This window comes from Dermacentor andersoni, chromosome 3 (genome assembly GCF_023375885.2).
Source record: "Dermacentor andersoni chromosome 3, qqDerAnde1_hic_scaffold, whole genome shotgun sequence".
Classification (NCBI taxonomy): Eukaryota; Metazoa; Arthropoda; class Arachnida; order Ixodida; family Ixodidae; genus Dermacentor; species Dermacentor andersoni.
Window position 1 is genome coordinate 72,733,526 of NC_092816.1, and position 22,226 is coordinate 72,755,751.

The 22,226-nt window shown below is 46.6% G+C and overlaps 1 protein-coding gene across 1 annotated transcript in view; it reads right to left on the minus strand.

Annotated features, from left to right (window-relative positions):
* The window catches only part of Nos (Nitric oxide synthase), a 452,800-nt gene that overhangs the window by 104,131 nt on the left and 326,443 nt on the right, over nucleotides 1-22,226 (minus strand). The window contains exons 2-3 of the mRNA XM_072287201.1: nucleotides 14,524-14,617; nucleotides 265-407 (exon numbers count right to left, since the gene is read on the minus strand). Coding sequence (XP_072143302.1) covers nucleotides 265-407; nucleotides 14,524-14,617 — 237 coding nt within the window. The remainder of the gene's footprint in view (nucleotides 1-264; nucleotides 408-14,523; nucleotides 14,618-22,226) is intronic.

Sequence of the window (22,226 nt, forward strand, 5' to 3'; positions counted from 1 at the left end):
TCCGGGGCACAGTGCGATGTAAACAGTACAACTTACCCGCTTCCCATATCGATATCTCGTAGCGAACTGTACAAGAACAAGTAAGTATGGCATCTCAGACTCAAGGCTGACTAGTCAAGTAAACCTGCACCCTAATCTATAAGACCCTGGTAAAGTTAACTAGATAACACCGGAAACCATCACCACTCCGCCCACTTTTCCCATCCCACCCGATCCTTGCCTTTCTGGTCCAGGACCTACCAGCCCAGAACAATAGCAATATACCTCTTGATGCTCGTGTAGAACTGGTCCAGGAACTCCCTGGCGTGCTGCAGCACCTCTTCTTTGGACCGAGGATCCTTGCCGTTACGCCGCACCGGGCCGCACATCAGCGAACCCTGGCAGATGGTGCTCGTACACGGAAGCGGCTGCGAGAACCGGAAACACGCACAAAAAAAGTAAGCGTATGTAGGTGGGACGAAGGAAATAAAACGGGCCCATCTGAGCGAGGCACTCGGCGAATGTCCTCCCTCACGCCGTTTCCTAGTCGCCGTCCATCTTTCTCTGCCTACATCGCTTCGAAACGGAAAAGACGGGGGAAACAAGAAAAGAAAGACAGTCCGCTTCTCCCTGTGTGCTCCCAGTTGTCGGCGACATCCTCTGGCGGGAGTCGTGTGTTGCAGGAGGCTCCACCTATCTCCCTCCACCTCCCCTCCTCCCGCCTTTCTTCTATATTAGTCTTTCCTTTTGTCCCCATTTTCCCTTAACCTTACTTTTTTTCCCGGGCTACAGTCGCGAAGAAGAGAGTTCAAGCTGACACGCGTCACGCATGCGACGTGGACTATGACAGAGGACAGCACGGTGGTCAGCGTCGCCGTCCCGGAGGCCAAATGGGGCCGGCCCACACTGAGTGAGCGGGCGTTGTCCACCGCGGCTTTTGATAAATGACGCGCGGACTAGGGATCGAGGTGAGTTGCCGGCCTGCTCTAGGGCATCAGCATCTGCTCACGTGGTCGTTCTCCTTCGCTTTTGTCCTGTTCGACTTTGTTTTGCTTGTTACGTATAAGCGCCTAAGAGAGAGAGAGAGAGAGAGAGAGAGAGAGGGGAGGATTCGGCCTGTTCGTGTATACAGAATGCCGTATGGTCCCTGCCGTTTCGTGCGAAGTATACGTGCGGGCGTGTTTAGGACCCAGTAACTGGGCGAAGGCGTTGGATAAATGGAGATGCGACTCGCCATCAGTTAAATGGGACAGGCGCAAGATCTGAACGGAAGTTGACAGAAAACATCGTGTACGACCTATCCTCCATAGTGCTGTTGCGATGTTTTCACAAAGAAAATGAGAGAAGAAAAAAACAAAGTGAGAGAGAGAGAGAGAGAGAGAGAAGACGAGACGTGACAGGTGGAAAAGTAGCGTTTGCAATTGCAGGCACCCCGGACACTGGGAAGGGCAGAAAATGGTGGTAATATTGGCAGATGTCATTGGAGAGCCGCAGTATCCCAATAAGTAGCTTCAGCTACTTATCGGTCGTTGACCCGAATCGGTTAATACCATGAACAAAACTTGCAGTGGAAAGAAATCATGCATATCCAGCTTTGGAATCTATTTGAAGGGAAGCCTTCGTTAAGCGAGTAATAAAATGCTGTAAAACTGTTAATCTTCAGCGCCGCGTTCTGCAGCATATAGTGATTACGCACCTGCCCTCCAAGATGGCAGCACGCGGAGACCGTCCACCATGCGACCTTTGCAATCGTGGATTACAACGCCTCCGTGATCAGCCCCTATTTAGTATTGAACTGCCTCAGAGATCGGCCCACTTTACTCGGACGAGAAACTGACCAAGCAGACGCGCCAAAGCGCGAGATACATGGCATAGAATGCTTCACTTTATTACAAGAATCACGTGCTTGAAGGAGTGTGTTTATTACAGCGGGGATATCTGGGTACCGTTTGTTGTTCCACTGCGGCAAATTCCGTGGAGAACAGAGCCCGCAACTGGTACATCTGCAATGATAGTACAAACGGTTTTATATACATAAGCTTATTCGTTACATGAGCGCTGTACTGCGTGTGAGCTATTCGGCGAGACAAGCATAGCACCCAATAGCAGCCACGGTCAATAAAGTCCGGGATGGTTTCCTTACTGGACGAAGGCCTTCCCCCCAGCACTCTCCAAGTGCAAGCGTGTAAACGCGCTTAACACACGTGAACGAAAGCAAGAACGGGGGCACACATAGCCCATCGTGCGCTGTTCGTCCAGCCTATGGACACGTACGTCTTACGCGTGCAAATTTTCAAATGTATCTGCACCGCTTTATTATCTGCCGCTTCCGAGTGCGTTTCGCTTGCCTCGGCAGCAGTTATGATGCTCTGTTAATATTGCTCTTTTATTCCGTTACAACTGACAGATGCATTTAGGTTAGATAATATCTCTTGGTGTCGACAGAACACGCCCCTTTTCTACGTTCCTTATCATCGAACAATCTATGAGCTAAATTTTGCACGATGAACATATTTTTCAATTCACCTTGAAATATTTTCCAAGTTGGTTTAATGCACGAAATAAACCAGAACAAAGCCTGTTACAAGCAAGCGTTCGCGCACTGTCTCTGAAGCCTGCCAGTTAATTCCCTTTCGCTAGCGAGGTACTGAAGCTACCTAATAGCAATACTTTCGGCGAAGCATGACTAAAACCGGCCAAAAAATGCACGGGAAAATTTGCTCATTATTTCGAGGCAAATGTGAGCACTTGCAAACTTGAGCGCAGTAAAGCTGAAAAGTGCGCGCATTTCAGGTGATGCGGCGCGAAATGATCTCCACAGCAGCTACAAAACAAAACGAAAAAATGAGAGAGAAAGAACACCAAGGCTACATTATAACCGAAGTGACCCTCAGTATTAAAATTATTGACCATAACTCCCGTTTCGCCCAGCCCAGCATATTTGTTCTACGCTATTAATCGACGCTGTCGTTTCGCGAGTCGCAAGTTTACATTTTTTTCTCGACCAAAGCGAGCAAAATACAAAGCTGAGATAATCGGCAGCTTTCGTGGGCCCTTGAGATTGCTCAATTCTTCTTTTTATTTCTCTTTCGTTTAAATCGGCACGAGATCGCTTAAAAGACTACAGATATTAAGAAAAATATTTAAACACTGAGACGTTAGTCACTGGGACTATGCGACATCCACTGCGGTTAGCGTAAGCCGGGCGCGATATGCGTGATCCCGCGGCGTGGACGGGCATTACTGAGAAATGCTTGCTCGCAATACGAGCCATGCGTGCTTAGCGTATCACAAAAAAAAAAGAAAAGTAGAAACTACAAATCGCAGCGATCAATCTACCAAACTCTCGCAGACTTCTGCCAACATTGAGCAGCATATAGCAGCGTGAAGAAAACGAAACAGGAAGATCAATGAAAAACGATGCCGTCATCAAAAAAGAAAAAAAAAATTATAACGGTTATTGTTCTCGGGTTCCAGGTCAGAAAGTCAAGCGCTCTAGATTGACGTTTCCTGACGCCGAAGTTTCATTAGGTGGTGCAATATATGCGCTCGCTTTTAGGCGAAAAAAAAAAAAACCAAGCGCGCGTACACTCCGTTAACCCTGATCCGATTTCAAGACCTAAAATATTCATGACGGCGCGGGCGCTGAACATTGCAAAGAAATCGTCCGGACAGATTGCCGTGTAACGTGATAGCGAGCAGGGGTTTTTCTTTTTTGTTTCTTTTTGAACGAAAGCGTTATTGCGTGCGTTAACACCGGGTAGATATTTGAGAATGGTTGTAGAGCAATACACACACACACACACACACACACACACACACACACACACACACACACACACACACACACACACACACACACACACACACACACACACACACACACACACACACACACACACACACACACACACACACACACACACACACACACAAAAGAAAGATAATAATGATAACATCAAATAAAAAAGAAAATGAAAAGGAAGAAGAAGACCCAGGCAAGGAAAATAGTTATGGATTACTCTTTTACCCTCCCTACCTATCAATCCCGTTTCCGACAGTTTATACTTTCAAAATAAAGATTTGCACATGCGGCCTGTTCTTTCCTATTATGCTTTTCTACGTCGTGACCGCTGGTTATAGTTACCACGTGCCGTGCTCAAAAAACAGCTGCTGCAGTGCGTTGCCACTCCGGCCGTTGTGCTGTCGACGCTGCAGAGCAACCACCACGTTGTTCCTGTCTGTTGCTTGTGCGATCTAATTTATTCATTTCGCCTCGCGCAAATCCAGAAGCGCTCAATTGAAACTAACCAAACGCAGCTAATCTGAGCGTACAATTATTTACAAAGCGATATTCAGGTCAGCCACATATTGGGGATCTCTCTTCATCTCGCTTTGGAATCGTTAAAGACATCCCAATGTAAACGAAATCCAAATTTGTGGTCGCATATGCGCGCAAAGTGGAAACATGTGTACAAACAGAAAGACACGTATTCCATTACGCTCTCTATCTCTCTCGTTTCTCCAGCTAGGGGCGCGGCGAACGAACGTATGTTTGAAGGAGCTAGGCCTCCCAAGGATAGAGTTGGGCAAGAGTAATAAGAACGATATCCGTAAACCACTTACAAAAAAACTTTCAATACAGTATGAGACGCAGTGGAAGTTTGCCATGTGTTCTCCAACAGCCTGCACGGGCGCGGCCGTTGGATAAAAACCTTTCTTTTTTATCCAGCGGCCATGGGACGGGATTCAAGGTAATCCCAGTATAAGCAAGGGATCGACACGATTTAGCCAAAAGTACGAACAAATACTTATGCCATGCAGGCTCAAACACTACGCGGAGATAAACAGCGCAGTCACATAACCTATACAGAGTGTTTTCTTTTTTTTTCTATCTTTTTTGTTTAGCTGAACCAAGGCCCACTTCTCTGCCTCTTCTGGAAGTAAATTGTTCTCTCTCTTAGCTGCACCCATAGAGTTTCATATTAGTATATATCCTAGAGGGAAATCTGGCGCTGCGATCGTTCAACCATCATGGGAATGATGGGAAGTACAGGCTTCGGATTGGCATTCTGTTGACTGGCAAACTAGTCTACAAGTATTTTTTTTTGGCAGTTTTGGTTTCGCTTCAAGCGCAATTGCTAGAACCTGCAGTGGGACAGTGCAACGCAAAGCTCTCTGCCTTGCTTATGTTGCTCGAAGTGGCGATAGCGCGCTGGGCCAGCGACTGGGATGATGTTTGTGTCGCGGTGTGGCGTCGAAGCCCTGACGAGAAAGCGACAGCATCGTAAACGTTGAAAGAACATGTTTTGGGCGTTTGGACCTTGGTTTGTTAAGTGTGTTGGCCCTGTAGCGTTACGTGCTTTATGAAACTTCAGAATGGGAAAAAGAAGGCACTACTGATACAAGACATAGACAGTTGTACTTAGTGGCTTGACAATCAAATTTTATTGAGGACTTCATTATGCATTGCTCGTTTATGTGCTCATGGAAATGCGTGTTTTAGGACTTTGAGAACACAAACTTACTTGTGGTAGGAAAGGTTGCTGCTTCCTGGCTGTAGTCTAGTGTCGCAAAATGGATAAGTGCATGGCCACGCCATAACGCTTCGGAAGCGGTACGTCAATATAACACATAATGAAGCATACTCGTAGGAGGCCACAGGCGTCCTAGCTAGCACTGCAGCAGATGTGCTTAAAAGTACTTGAAGACGTTCAGCAATCGTGACAGCCGACGCAGCCTTTCGAAAGAGCGAGAGAGTTCGCAAGTGTCTGTCGTCGGCGAGAAAAGTTTTGCGTTTGCTGCGAGCAGGCGTCGTAACAGACGGCACTTGTAGCATTCCGCTCAAGAGCGCAACACTTTCTCACAATATAACATGTTTATTTCAATAAAGTACTAAGCATTTTATATAAGTACATGCACGGTTGTTATTGCTGTTGCAAAAATAAATAAAGAATTATTCTCTGGCGTTAAATCCGGAACAGAATGGCACAAGAATGCATACTCTGGTGTGTCCTGGTGATAAACCATAGTAAATCATGCTTCCATCTCAAAGTGACACAAAGTTTATGTAGCTTGTTGTACATTATATAACATACTGCAGAAATAAAATTAGATTTTACGCGATAATATTTGAGTATAGCTTTGTTTACTGCGCCGCAAGCAAACGCCACTAGTCTAAAGATCGAAGTCAATCCGAAGCCTGTACTTCCCATCATTCCCATGTAGGTTGAGGCAATGCTCATGAGAGCCCCCGTAGACGCTAGCGCCACATTTCCCTCTAGGGTATTTATTTAGAAACTCTATGGCTGCACCCAATATTTAAAAATGGCCTGTGGCAGTTAACACAATTCCAACCTTTGATCTAAGCTACAAGATGAGGCGGCCATTACTTCTGCGAGAAATCAAGATGCTTAATTAAATAATTAACCTAACTGGGTTAATGAACTTGCAATTACTTTACGGCACATATCTCAATCTACGAACTGTGGAGCCGGTGGGTTCGCAATGCATATCCGGTTGGAACTTATTCTCAGTAAGTACTACACCAGTTTCGAGATATTAATGTTCAATGTGTCCGACAAAATTCATTGGCGTTGTAGCCACTTTTGTGTTCCAATGCGTAAAACAGCGTTTGCTTAATAAAAATTAAGTGGAACAACAGTGCATTTTAAACGAAGCATTGAAGGCGTATATGTTGAAACCGGTGCCATCCTCAGAATTCGTTCCAAGTCGATATGCCTTACAAGCACACTAGTGACAATTCGTAGATTGAAATATGTGTAGTAAAGTGATTGGTTAAAAATATAATTAGTCTACTTATCGTAGCTATTCAATTAGGCATTTTGATTTCTCGTGAAAGTTATGACCGCCTCACAGAGTAATTTAAATCAAGGGTTACAATCGTGCTATTTGCCACAGGCATTTAAAACAAAATTGTGCAGTAAAGAAATAAAAAAAAACACACACACACACAACACCCTATTACACTCACAGCAGCAGCTAGCCGTGGGTAATGCCTACTTCAAACTCTGCGCACGTCCATCTTGATTCGAATATAAATGAAAGTGCCCAGGCAGCTGAACAAGAGCATGTTAACAAGAAACGGCAAGTACGAGTACTGTTGAAAGAAATAGAAGAGTGGTTGTTTGTGCTGCAAATATAGAAGGATCAGGAGAAATAAACTGGAATCTGGCATAAAGGGGAACCCTTAAAGACACCGTAAACAAGAAAAAAGAAAAGCACGCTGCCCCAAATGAATTAAAGAGAAATGCCTGAGGATTTACTTGCACTCTCTGATGTTAATACTTATTCTTGCCTATTATGGTTACTAATGGTGTCTCTTCACGTGTCCCAAGTGGGCAGCTGGCAAAGAACTGGTCAGAAATCAAGAAAAAAGGAAATATAAAAAAACACACGTGGCAGGAGCCTTCGTTAGCGGTGGTTTAGTCGATTCTCGAGAGCACGCCCGTGAAACTGTATACGGTATACTGTAGAAGTCTGCTCGACTTTCTCTACGTCTGTTTTTCGCTTCTTGCCGCAGCACAAGCTCAAGACAGAGCACTTTCAACGGAGAGTAACGTGGGGCCCGCGTTCACAAGCACATACAATGCGCTTTCATTCCGAGTGAACCAGAAAACGCTACGGCGCCCCCTAACGAGACATGACATCCTGCGGAAATGTGGCAGAGATTTGAGGTTTTACTGAAATTGCGCGTGCGAAGCTCATTCCTTTGTCTCTTCTTTGTACGTGTGTGTGCGGGCGCGTTTTTCTCCTGCTCGCTTGAGGGTGTTTTCGATTGCGTTTGCATAAGCGTTCGTGCGTGTCGTACGTGTGTGCCTGTGTGCATATATGTGTACATGCGTGTGCATGCATCCATGTATGTGTGTGCGTGTGTGTGTCTGTAGGTGTCTGCGCGCGAGCGTATGTGCGATTGCGCTCGTGCGCATGCGCGTGCGAGCAAATCCTATGCCACCCTTTCCCTTGTTTTCCCTCTCATCCAACTACACTCACCCTGCCTCATTCTTTGTAGCTCTTATTTTTGCGGCGTGACGGAACACGAAATTACGGCATTAGCCGAACGTCCTTTGGTAACGGCCACGTGGGATTGGGGTTGAGGGGGGGGGGGGTTCTTATAAGCGCGTATGTTCCAGTGGGAGTCGTTGAATAAATGCCGGGAAGTATTAAAGGGTGGTCGCTCTCGCTACGACACGTGGTTTTAACGAATCGAAATGTGTATTTTTCATGTATATAGCCAGTAGAAACGACCATACGAGTTTTAAAAAGATTTAAAAAAGAAAGAAAGAGAACAATCCCTATAGCGGGGGCTCACATTCTAGGGGTATGGTGAATGCGACCGGCCTTCTCATACATATTTTCTTTCTCATCAAACACTGCTCTGCGCGCAGTGAACAAACAGCCGGAGGACAGATATTAAGCGTCCCGAGGGATTAATGAAAGCTGAAGATGTGAACTCTGCTACGTTCAGGATTTTATACTTTCTGTATGGTAGTGATTGAAATTTCGGGACGAGGACAAAGGAGAAAAGAAAAGAGGAAAGGCAAAGAAAATAAAATACAGAAAACACGGAAAAATCAAGCCTAGATATTCCAAGGCCTACAAGTCGTAACTGCAGCGTAATTAAAGCACAAGGACTTTCCCCCATCGGACTGCGGCCCCGTTTCTGCCTCTTGGCTCCATAGGAAAGGATTCGCCTGTACCCTAGGCTGCGCATACGCCACTTAGCGTCTTTGCAACAAACTTTGCCGAGGTAAAGCGCCGGCTGTGAGACAACACGTATTCAATGGAGACTTTTAGCGTGTCCGCTATTCCGGCAAACCGGGGCGGTTTGGGCGGATTACCGGATGGTCGTGGGCGTAAACGTGAGTGGCCAGATTGGTGGCGCCAGCTGGTGGTGCAAAGCTCAACCACCTAAACACATAGCCAATTACTATATTATTCTTAGCTAGGGTGTAAGTTTTCAACAGCGGCGTAACTGTGAACACAATTACGCCGCTGCCAAAAATTTGCACCAGCAGCGAAGCAGAATAAAGTAGGCTACTACAATTTTAGCTCTGTGTTTGTCTGATTGAGCTCAACAACACCAGGCGGCTGCACCGCTCCGGCCGCTTACGTTTACGCCCCCGACTATCCGGTAATCCGCCCAAGCCGCCCCGGTTTGCCGGAATAGCGGATACGCTAAAAGTCTCTAATGTCTTCAGCCAGCTCGCACCCGCGGCACGCCGACGACAAACTGAGTATTAAGCGCGCTGCATGCCGTGCGCGGGTTTCAACTATTCTTTTTTTTCTGAGCCAGCCATGCCACTAGTCTCATCGTTTTAGTCTATACCTTGGCCGAATCGTGATTAGAAATTAAAGGCTATTAAAAAAAAAGAGATCAGTCAGTCTAAACCTGAGTTCGTGGTTGATTTTCTAACATATGCAGGAAAGACACGACGAACTTCTTTAAAGTAAGACGTGTTTACTTAACGTTCCCGGCCGGTGGACAAGCTCGAATTTGATAGGTGCCGCCTGTACTTCTCCGAGTACCTTAGAGGATGCACCTCAATGCTGTGGGTCGCGTAACAGCAGTAAGTTACATTCAAAGGCGACTACCGCCTATACCGGCTGTAAGACTTTGTCCCTGGCATGAATTTAAGACAACCTACGAGAAGAATAACTTCGGGATCTGAAGGGCTTGATTTTTTGTTGTTGTTGTTGTTAGCTGCCATTAGAGACCGAATTTTCAGGCAGAAAAATGTCACTTTTCGGCCCCTAGACAGTCACCTAATGCCCCCTTTTATTTAGTATTTATTAGGCACGATTTCGGGGTAGAAGTAGGCACCTCGAAGTGTTCGCAAACTACGGCCTGTTTGTTTGTTTCTTTCTTTAGTCTGTTTGTTTGTTTGAACTGAATATGTGTTGTCAGTTTTGATGTCAATAAACTGATGTATCCCTCGCTTGTGGGGTCTGAAGCGCTGCAACCATATTAACGCGACAACGTTAAGGAGTTCGTGTCGCAGAAAAAAAATTGGAGGACGCTTAAGCTTCGCCTTCAAGAGTGGAACGCGATAGCGTTATCGCACCCCGTTCGCACCGCCCACTCATTCGCTCGGCATGCACTTGAGTCACACAAAGACGAAACATGCGCCTGAGCAAGCGGAACGAACCAAAGAACTCGGTGTCTCGGAGGGAGAAACGATCTACGCGTGCCAAACGGCGTGATCGGCACGGACAGCCGGGCCGCGACGCGCCGTGAAGGCGGACGCGATCATGGGGCTGACGCATCGATGGGATCGTCCTCTATCTCGCTTGGGAGCACCACGCAGACGCATGACTCCTCGCCAGCAGCACGGCACACATCGCAGGGGACGCTTTCCCACCAGACACGCTGCGGCGCAGCGATCACGTCTGAGGCGTCCCGCATCGGACGCTGCACCTAGGAATCGCGCTGTGAGCGGAAGGAGGAGCCGCGTCGCCTAAACACGAGGGTTCGAGTGACGCACGCTGGAAGTTGGAAGGGGAGAGAGCGAATTAAGCGCAAGGGTATTTGGGCATCCTCGCACCGGTCCCCGCACGGCCCCTATGCGCTCAAACGAGACAACGGGGAGAAGCGGGCGAGTGGCACGCCAACTGTCGGGGCTGCGCCGTACATTACGATGAGGGGGTCTTCTGTGTTTGCCGCAAGATGGCTCTGCGTGCGCGCCAAGCGCAGAAGCAATGTGCCGGAAACTTACTTCGCTACGCGTTTAACTGCGACTTCTGTAATTTACATGTTCATAGTTACCGATATACATCGCAGTATAACTTTATACGGAACGTTTCTAAGGCAACACCGCATTCACTAGAGGCGTTTTTGTCCCCCTTTGAAGCATCGAACTCATGGCTGAGTGGTAGCGTCTCCGTCTCAGCCATGAGACGGAGACGCCTCTAGTGAATGCGGTGTTGCCTTAGAAACGTGCCGTAGAAAGTTATACTGCGGTGTATATCGGTAATTATGAGCATGTAAATTACAGAAGTCGCAGTTAAACACGTAGCGAAGTACATTTCCGCTACATTGCTTCTGCGCTTGGTGCGCACGCAGGGCCATCTCGCGGCAAACACAGAAGACTCCCTCCTCGCAATGTACGGCGCTGCCCCAACAGGTGGCGCGCCACTCGCCCGCTTCTCCCCTTCGTCTCGTTTGAGCGCATTGGGGCCGTGCGGGGACCGGTGCGAGGATGCCCCAATACCCTTGCGTTTAATTCGCTCTCTCCCCTTCCAACTTCCAGCGTGCGTCACTCAAACCCTCGTGTTTAGGCGACGCGGCTCCTCTTTCCTCGCACAGCGCGATTCCTAGGTGCAGCAGCGTCCGATGCGGGACGCCTCTGACGTGATCGCTGCGCCACAGCGCGTCTGGTGGGAAAGCGTCCCCTGCGATGTGTGCCGTGCTGCTGGCGAGGAGTCATGCATCTGTGTGGTGCTCCCAAGCGATATAGAAGACGATCCCATCGAGGCGTCAGCCCCATGATCGCGTCCGCCTTCACGGCTCGTCGTGGCCGGGCTGTCCGTGCCGATCACGACGTTTGGCTCGCGTAAATCGTTTCTCCCTCCGAGACACCGAGTTCCTTGGTTCGTTCCGCTTGCTCAGGCGCACGTTTCGTCTTTGTGTGACTCAAGAGCATGCCGAGCGAATGAGTGGGCGGTGCGAACGGGGTGCGATAACGCTATCGCGTTCCACTCTTGAAGGCGAAGCTTAAGCGTTCTCCAATTTTTGAGCGAGCCATCGATTGACTGTACTTCTGGCCACACACTTTTTAGTCAGTCCACATAGTGCAGCCAACACGCGTAATACAATTCTGTGTCAAGCAGGTAGCGTATTTAATAGCCAGACATACCTGCACGCAATGACGTATCAAGTGCTAGTGAGAGAAGGAAGAAAATTGTGCCTAATGAATTAAAAACAATATTTTAGTGAGAGAAACGGAACAGTGAAGGGCGCACGTTTACAAATCGTTGCAAAAGTTCCGAAAATGTGACATGGGATTATAATCTCAGGCTTTTTGAAGTAGAAGATTGTGCCTTTTCTCACTCGGAAGAAGCTTGCAAGCTGAAAATGAGGGCTCGACATGAACACAGGTGACTGGATCACTTTTGCATTTCTGTATGTCTAACAATCTTCATGCTCTCCGAAATATCTATAAAAAAAAAACACCGACAACCAAAAGAAATGGTTCTTGTTTGAGACATACATAACCTTCGCGCAATATTTTTTTTTTTCCAGCAGCTGCTGCCGCCATACATATAGGGTGCATTAAACGTGCGGCCATGGTGTCGTTGCCGTTTTTCATTCGTGAGCTGTTCACAAGAACGATTGCTTAAGTGTCCTTTTTTTTTACCATCGCTGTGGCTTCATTCTTCGGAAAGCGTTTCTCTCTTTATTATAAGTTGGAACACATGGGTATGTGTATCTCCTTACGCATTTATTTAAGTAAAAATGGCGGGGCAGTGCGGAGCGAGGGCAAGGTGTATTGCAGAGGAGGGAAATTTATTTCTTATCTATTACACAGTTTAGATGAGCCTTGATCAGCTGGTGTTTCTGTAAAACAACAAAAGGGGCGGAAGCACCGAAAAAAAGGGACCGGGTAGCTGCTCTCGACGTCACTTCCAGCGCAATTTGCACGCTTCCGTCTAACATCTTCGCGGAACAATATGTAGTCAACAGTGTTTTCAAGCTACAGTCCATGTGACATATTGCTAGAAATTATGCGTCTGTCCTCAAATCCTCGCCTGGAGTTCAGCATGGACTTGCGTGTCCACTGCCACAGAGGAAAGCTTTTGGCGATATTTTTATCCGGCATTGCTAGCGAGTGTCGGGCATACGGTGAAAGGCCCTCCAAAGATCAAGCTAACGTTGGCAACGCATTGCCTTTATTTGCTATGTGTCATTTTGTCAGGTGCCCTGCCGTTAGCGACAACGTCTATCGATGCTGTTGCACGTTTTATGCAAGGAAGTAACCGAATCTGCCCCCCCCCCCCCTAAAAAAAGAAAGCACTTGCAGATGCTAAAAGCAAATGTAGGCTTATGCAAGCACGAATAACACAAATAGACACTTTAAGGTCAGTGCTAAAACACTTCTTAACCCATAGTTCGTGCTCACACACCAAAACAGTGAGGCCCTGACCTGAGGACGTAAACAGGCGGTTGCCTGTAATCCGGTCTCCAGTTACAACTACACGAAGAAAATAGAAAATAAAATCTGAGAACTTGTTATACGAGCGCGAATCAGAAAGTCTATGCCCCCCTTTTTTTAGCCAAATTACGGCTGTAAACGCAAAATCAACATATTCATTCCCAGCGGTGGACCTTTCTTGGACCGGCCCAGCCTTATCTGGAGGTAGCTCCGTGGCACGGCGCTGCTAACAGTCGTTGAAGATGGCGGTTGTGCTTCACACGTCCACGATGTACGAGCAACGAAGTGTGATTGGTTTTCTATGGAGCAAGGGACGAACGCCCATCGAAATCCACGGGGAAATGCAGTCCACGTATGGGGAAAGGTGTCTCGCTTTGAGAAGTGTGATGCGATGGTGCTGTGAGTTCGCAAAAGGCCGTGAAGACTTGCATGACAATGAGCGTTCGGAGAGACCGCGTGCATCGCCGACTGAGGACAACATGGCACAGGGGAATGTCAAATTTAGTGCTGCGATAGTACAAATGTCTGAACCGGTGTGGGGACTGTGTTTAGAATAGAGTAAGGTTTCAAATAGAGTAACGCCCATATTTGTAGTTACCTGTATGTACCTTATTTTGGCTAATAAACAATAGGGTCAAATACTTTCTGCTTCGACTTCGTATGTTTGATTCCAAATGTAGAAATAATAAGAAAAATCGAAAGGAAATAGAAAAAAAAAAGCAATTTGCTCCAGGTGGGAGCCGAATCGACGTCTTCCACATTACGCGCAGTGTTATTTCAATATTCCAGTTAAACATAAAAGATTATTTCTCCCATACTTTCTCTACCTTCTGTTTTCTTTATGTAGTTGGTAGCTTAAAATAATCTTCTATTTATTCCTAAATTTGCGGTTTTCATATTGTAGTTCATTTTTCTGAAAGTCTTTCGCGCAAGTAATATTCTGGGTCCTCTTTAGCTGACTTTTTTAAGTTTTGTAAACCTGTTCAAGTTTGTAACCGTTCTGCCAGAGTAAACATTCTCTCGCTTCATAAATTACCTAAGATACTGCGTATAGTATACGCTTTAGAATATAACAAACACAAGTGGCTTTATTTTCTTCAAAATAAAGAATGAGAAGTAAATCGAGCACTCATACTAAAAAAATTTCGTCATACTATAGGGAAGAAAAATGAAAGCAACAAGTTTGCTTCCCCGAACTCTTATATCTGATTATGATGAGACAAGCAAATTTGACGCGCCGATAAGCGACACGAAAACGTCGTAGCATATGCGTAATATTGCGGTATTTCATTTTCTTTTTTTTTTCCAAGATGTTCACGACCGAAGGTAACGTACGAGGAGCAAAGGAGTCGGGCACGAATAGCAGACTCACGTTCCTCGCTATCTTGTGCAGGGAGTCGACGAGCATCTTGCCGGTCTCGACGTTGCGGACGATGAGCGGCCTCTTCGCCGAGTTGTCGCCATCGCTGCAGCGCCGAACATGCGGGGAGAGAGAGAGAGAGGTGAGTAAACGTTGAACACAGAATTTGCATGCGTACACGAATATTTATTTATTTATTTATTTATTTATTTATTTATTTATTTATTTATTTATTTATTTGAAATGTTGGTTGCAAGTACATTAGATATCCGATTTCTCCACAACTCTAAATTGCTAAATGAATGAAGAGTGACTATCGGTGAACTGAAACAGTTCAACTATTTAGCAGTTCGCAGCAATACAGGTGGCTGTCAGCTGAAATAAATAAATAAATAAATAAATAAATAAATAAATAAATAAATAAAATCGCAAATATATATTACATATCGCATTCCGGATAGTTTGATGTGTGGACTATACAACACCGACTTCTCATCTTCACAAACACTTCCCTAGATCGTCACTTTGAAGAACTGTATAAAGTAGAACGCGCGGTACATCTAATTAAATTACAAAACCAAACAATATCCAGCATAAACGCTCATAATGATATCAAACGGATTCGCGATGGGTCTCGATATTGAAACAGAAAAAAGAATAACGATAGCGGAAACATTTATTTACGTTTTATTATTCTTTTTTTTTTTTGCGGCGCCCATTCAAACCGCCACAGCAGACGCGAAGCAGCCATAGAGCTGGGAGACAGCCAGCTGCTGTCGAGACGGAACTGTGAATGCATTAAAACGCACACCATCGCGATGCAGCAAGTCTTCTTTCTATGGTAGAAACATTTTTGCCACTTGTGCGGTGGTCTTCCCGCCGATCGTATATGGTTAAGTGTTTCACACGTCTTCTTTAACACGTTTTGTGGTGTTGTATTTTAGACAGGTCAAGGGCGGTTATATACCGACCAGATTGGACGTTGCTTCAAAGTGAAGACATGCACACCACGCGGCCACGAATACGCTGTCAGGAGAGCGAACTTATTTTCGTCTACGTCCTGTTCAGTTTTAATGTGCACGTCCATCTCAGCTAGCTCACATTCGGTAACATTCCCTGCGCAGCACTCACCCACGCACATACGCACTACTAATCTCTTGGCGCTCCTACGAGCCTTCATCGTGACGTGCATTCTGTAGCCACTGTTTATACGAGCTGAAGATACCATAAGTAACTATCCTAACGACGGTGTGGCGTTACATTAGAGGAGAGACGAGCAGCCAATATGAAAGCGGCAAAACAAAAGAACGCAGCGGATTTCACGCACTGATAACGTTTATTTTAGCCGCCGCGACGCGCATATCTTGCGGCAGCGACGGCCAGACCTGACTTGCTTCAAGTGCGTCTTCGCAAAGAGCATGGCTGGCAGCGGCGGTGGCGCGGCCAAAAGAAGCGGAACCGTTCCAGGCGGCCCTAAGTTTCTTGTTCGGACTAAATCTATATACTCGCGATAACGACGCGAGCAGCCATTCGAGAAATCTTTGTTCGCCTCTTTGCAGACTAGCGCGCGCTGGAGAGCCGATGTCGATCGGGCGATCCGGAAGCGATGGTCGTATATCATGTGCCGTTACCGGCGCTACTAAATGCAGAAGAATCAGTCGCGAACGCGTCTGCCTCGAAACGAGACGTCGAAACGAAACGCTCGCTCATCGTGAGGGCAGCTGAGCGCACTTCGGCAAGAGTTGTAGGCAGACAGCGGGGAAAGAAAAGAAAAATGACAAGCAAGAATCAAAACGGGAGGTAACGGAGAAATATATTAAGCCTGATATAACGTAAGCTGACTTGCGGAGGGCTTCTCGGCGGAAAGATTTGTAGACAACAACGGCGGGCGCCGGAAATTTTCTTGTTTGGCGCTGTCCGAGGAAATCCTGTTTCCACATACGTCTACAGATGGCAATACAATATGGGCACTACAGCGACTACACTGTACATTTACTTGAATCTGAGACGCTGTACTTTTTTTTTTGTTCTTGAAGTACGAAACGTTATACGTTCAGAAAGAGAGGACGATAAAAGAGTCAGACACAGATGATCCGTAGTCAAAAGAGAGGAAAAGAACACATCGACGAGTATCATTTACAGCCCCTTCTGAAATTCGCTATGCACAGAAAAAGAAAAAAAAAATCGCAGTTACCACCCGAAAGGCGAAGCACCGATTGCGATAGCAAATGAGTAGATAGCTGTACGAAGTACGGATAGCAGTTTTATCGTCCGTATAAACTTGTAAACATTCGCTTGCTAACTAAATTAACAATGATAGAATATGTAAGCGTGACTCAACGACGACCTAGAAAGAAACAGACACACAGAAACAGCGTTGTTTTTGTGTGTCTGCTTCTTTCTACGTCCTTGTTTAAAAAAAAAATTATGTGGTTTTGCGTGCCAAAACCACTTTCTGATTATGAGGCACGCCGTAGTGGACGACTCCGGAAATTTCGACCACCTGGGGTTCTTTAACGTGTACCTAAAGCTAAGTACACGAGTGTTTTCGCATTTCGCCCCCATCGAAATGCGGCCGCCGTGGCCGGGATTCGATCCCGCGACCTCGTGCTCAGCAGCCTAACACCATAGCCAGTCCTTGTTTAGTCGCGCTTACACATTCTATTATGGATGCAAACCAACTAGCCCGCCAACGTATTTTAACTAAATTAACGAGCATGGTGTCAAGCGCGCGCAGGTAAACATGAACACATCTCGCTCGATGAACGCGGAAACACGCTATCAAAATTCTATAATGAGGAATCGCGACAGCAGCTTGGGAGGCGAATGGACCTTCACGCATCTCTCGCTTCAACGAGAACGAAAAGCCGAAAGCACAGCGCACACAAAGCTACCGGTACTACGCGCGCTCTGCAAACATCGCAGATCGCTTTGAAGATGAGGCCCACGCGGGCGCACACTTTAGCCACGTCGCAGGATCGCTTTCAAGACACACGAGCGCCGGCAACGCGTCCCTACGGCGTCCGCTATTCGCGTGGCCTACGCCGTAGTTGACGCTACGGTAGTCTGCACTCTGTACAGAGCGGCGGGCGAGGAGTATACTCATCGAGGAACCCTAGCAGCTGCCGGAGAAGAACGCCGCTCCTCCCTCGCCTGAGCCAACACCCTCTGAATATTGAGAGGGTGTTGCCTGAGCCCCCTGCTCCGCGCGCGACAGGAGAGGGCACGCATTCAAGCGTCCTTTCTTTAGATCACTATCATCATCATTCTCGTGCTCGAGCACGCGAGTTTGAACCGCGTTCGCCGTCTCACCCTCACACGCTTTCCCTCATACAGAACCTCACCTTAGAGAAAGAATATGACCTCATGGGCATAAAGTTTCCCATAGAGTTTCCTACAAAATTACTAGAGGGAACTCTGGCGCTGCAGTCGTTGTCCTACCACGGGATTGATGGGAAGTACATGGATTTGTCTGATCTTCGTGCTTGTGGATTCAGACGTTCTTGTGGCTTTGTATGTTACGCTATATAAATATTATTGTCGTATATTTCGGCGCAATCTATATTTTCGAAGCGCAGAAGACGCCGGGAACGCGTACAGTTTCTATTAATTGCAACGAGTGGCCAAATCGAAACGCGCCAAGCGACTCAAGGCACTGACATGCCCGCGATAAATTCATAAGGGCGTTTCATTCGCTTGTCGATACGTGCGTCCGTGGCTTAATGGTTTCAATATCAGGCTTCTGTGCTAGAGTTCCTGTGTTCAAATCCTGTTATAGGACAATTTTAATGACGTTTATTTAATTACTTATTCCGCAATATACTGTTGGAAATGACGAGTTAACAAAGTCACAATGCCGTTTCAAGCCAAAAGGACGAAGTTTAGGCAAATCCATGTACTTCCCATGATTCCCACGCTGGGACAACCGCTCCCATTGCACCTCCCGTATACACTAGCGCCAGAGTTCCCTCTAGTAATTCTTGTAGAAAACTCTATGCTCACGGGGACGGCAGAAATGCGCCTGGAGTATCCACATAATTGCTATCGCAATAAAACGTGCGCAGCTTGCACTAGTGGTGCAAGGTTGGAGTCAACAGCGAAGCTTGTGATCACCTAGCTTCTACGTGGCTTGCCTAAGTTGTTTGTAGGTTTTGCGAGGTTATACTAGGTTTTGTTAAGTTGTTGGTAGGCTTGGCTAAGTCGTTTCTAGGTTTTGTGAGGTTAATTGTAAGCTTGGCTAAGTTACCTTTAGGTTTTGCGAACTTATGCTCGGTTTTGCTAAGTTGTCTCGGCTGGTTTGACGCTGCAAGTTTTCGTGCACTCGCAGGCCGGGATCGCTTTCTCGGCGACGTCGAGCGTTCAGGCGCCGACTCTCGCGCTCCGTGGACTCGGGATCCTCGAGTCGGCGCCGCCTCTTCTCAGGCGCAGCTTCGGCGCGGTGTTCCGGATCAGCTCGGCGGCGACGCGCATCGCTTCTCGCTTGGCAGTATGGCGCTCTTCCCGGTAAGCCGCTTCTACTTCAGGCGTCCGGAGTTTCTTCGGTCTTACCATGGCAGCAGCACGTAGGCACGGAGTAGAGGAGACGAGAGGTGCGTCGCCACGCCGGCTGTTCCGAGCTTTTACTCGCCTGTGACGTCACGACTCCACCCTAATCGCGTGGGGTGCGAGGATGTTACGTGGTTCGGTGCTCTCGCAGGTGTGGTTGCTAGGCAACGCGAGGCGGCGCACCGCTGGGCTATGATTTCTGGTAACGCTCCACGGCGGAACTAAAAGCTTAAACAGCTCCGCTGTTAAAAAAAAGAAATCTGCCACATCAACCATTGTTCTTCACAACCTTTTCTGAGGAGGAGGAAATAACTTTACTGTGTCCTGAGGAACCCCTCCCCACCCACTTGGTTTAGTGGCCGGCAGGGGTCGCGGGCCGCACCCACGTTGGGACGGGAAGCCCGTGAGCCTCCGCCCTTTCGTGAGCCCTCTGAAGATTTTAAAGCTCACTTAAGGAGGTTACGCAAGACGACGCGCGGAAGGAACGCTTCGATCAGCCATGCCAATGACTGCGCGTCAGTGTGTATATGCCGTATCCTTCGACATCCGGCCTCAGGCTGGAATGCCTGAATTTCTAAACTAAGTTTCGCAGTACTTATATGAACGAAGAACTCGGCGTCACACTGATTCAGGTGACAATGCAGGCGATGAGGTTTGCAATGCACTTCGCATGCAGTGAGGCAACGCCAAGAGTGTCATATCGCGTTGAGACAGAAAATGCAATCGTCGCAACTTATATCACTATGGTCTAGCACATGAGCATTAATTTGTTATTATTATTATTATTATTATTATTACTGTTATTATTTCTAGCAGTAGTAGTAGTAGTAGTAGTTGTAGTAGTAGTAGTAGTAGTAGTAGTAGTAGTAGTAGTAGTAGTAGTAGTAGTAGTAGTAGTAGTATTTGCAATATGAATGAGAACGACGATGTACCAATAAGTGAATTTTTCCCCACTTTTGCTGATGACATACCGCATCAATTTCTGAAAGCTTTATTAAAATGTCACAACTTCAGTCCGAACTCGCAAGTGTGCAATAAGCGTTTAACGATCCCTCGTATATTGAAAAGAAGCAAGCCATGCCACAAATTTTCCGAGCCTCACAATTTACTGCGCCCCAGTCCCTGCATATACGTTTCTAATCTCGCGTCTATACTTTTGCTTTCGGGTCATTAGAAGGAACGGCTCAACACGACGAGCGCCTGTATTGATTTTCACCATCACCGATTGCCCTCCTTTGCGCTAAAAAAATAAAAATAAATATAAGAGTAAGCCAACACCGTTTAATTATCATCACTCGGTTACTACAGTTCACAGCCGTGTCCAGACAAGCAGTTCAGTAGGTTCAGACGAAAATTTTGCAATGAGATTGCGCAGGATTTCTTACCATAACCGGGTAAGAGACCGTAATCATTGACATTAGTGAGTGAGAAAGAAAGCATTTCAGAATGAGCATTGCGAAACAATTAGCGTCAATCTTGATAAAATATTTTACAAGAACAAAAGCGAAGGAACAAAGACACGCACACACAGAAATCGATTAGACTTGAGAAAGACCCGTAAACCACGTGAACTTTGGTGTTTGCATACTATAGGGATTGCTGCCGCCAGTGTCATAATCTAAATGGCGTGATTGAATGTTGGCACGCGTACGTTGTTTATATTTTTGCCCGGGGACCGTTCTTCACCGGTATAATCACTGTTACAATGTTAATTATCGGGTTTTACGTGCCAAAACCACTTTCTGAATATGAGGCACGCCGTAGTGGAGGACTCCGGAAATTTCGACCACCTGGGGTTCTTTAACGTGCACCTAAATCTAAGTATACAGGTGTTTTCGCATTTCGCCCCCATCGAAATGCGGCCGCCGCGGCCGGGATTCGATCCCGCGACCTCGTGCTCAGCAGCCTAACACCATAGCCACTGAGCAACCACGGCGGGTGCACTGTTACAATGTTATCGTCCGGCGCAAGACGCGCCGACATGCATGAGAACTTTTCCAAATGTTGTTGACAGTTGTGTAGCGAAAGAATACTTGGAGGACGCTTAAGTTTCGCCTTTAAGAGTGGACACGATAGATTCAAAGATCCTGGAGTTCTTCTCACGCTACCCGGCAACTGCAGCTTATGTAACCGTAATGTCTGTCATGCAATAAGTGTAATGCCTTGTATCCGCAGAAAAGTTAATTATTTGCGAAGACATTTAGTCATAATGATTGTGTAGATGTAGATGATAGGTAGCTTCATAAGCGATAAGGAACCATTGAAACGAAAAAAAAAGAGAAAATAAAATTGATGAGAGCGAAAACAGTTCTCGTCAGGCCGCGTTGAAGGTTTACGTTTCCGCATTGCGGCCGTGTGTGCAGAGAAGCCTGCTATAGGATTGCTGAGTATAAAAAGAATAGCTGATTGGTACATGTAATAATAATAATAATAATAATAATAATAATAATAATAATAATAATAATAATAATAATAATAAATGATTGGTGGCGTTGAAACTGGTGACGTGGCCGGCCGCGTCGAGGTAGTAACAAAAAAGGAAAAAGAAAACAGAAAATAAAAAGGAAGAAATAACAGCTGTGCTGAAATCGGTTGCGACGGCGTTCAGCTTCAGTTGATACGATTGCTTTGAAGAGGACATCGAGCCTCCTCATAACTCGTCTCCACACCGTTCAGTACACGGATTTCATTTCTTTGGCACCCGAAAAGCGATGGGTAAGCATGCATAAGCTAGTAAAACCACGTAAGCAATAGCGAAGTAACATTGAAAATAAATAATGCTTACATGTTAGTAGACAATTCTCAGAATTTCTGTAGAATTTTTTGTTTCCTCTTTTTCACACACTTCAGTGTTATGGATTCCTTTCTGGCTAGGCCAGAATCTGATCTGGCTAACCTGGCCGTTATTAGCTTGCCTTATTTTCTACCTGCACCACTCTCCATGCATCGCATTTGATTCGAGGTTGTACGCCCTCGATGGACTGCGGCGGCTTTATTGGCATCGATGAACCATTCTTTATCGAAGCGCCTCCTCGCAAACCCGTTTTCTTTTAACGTTAAGCGTCGAAGCTCATTTCAAGAGTATTTGTGTGACTGCATGCCTTAGTCAGGACCGGAATGGTGTAATCTATATTTCGGAGAGGGGATAGTTTCCTCAGGATGCGTTCCCG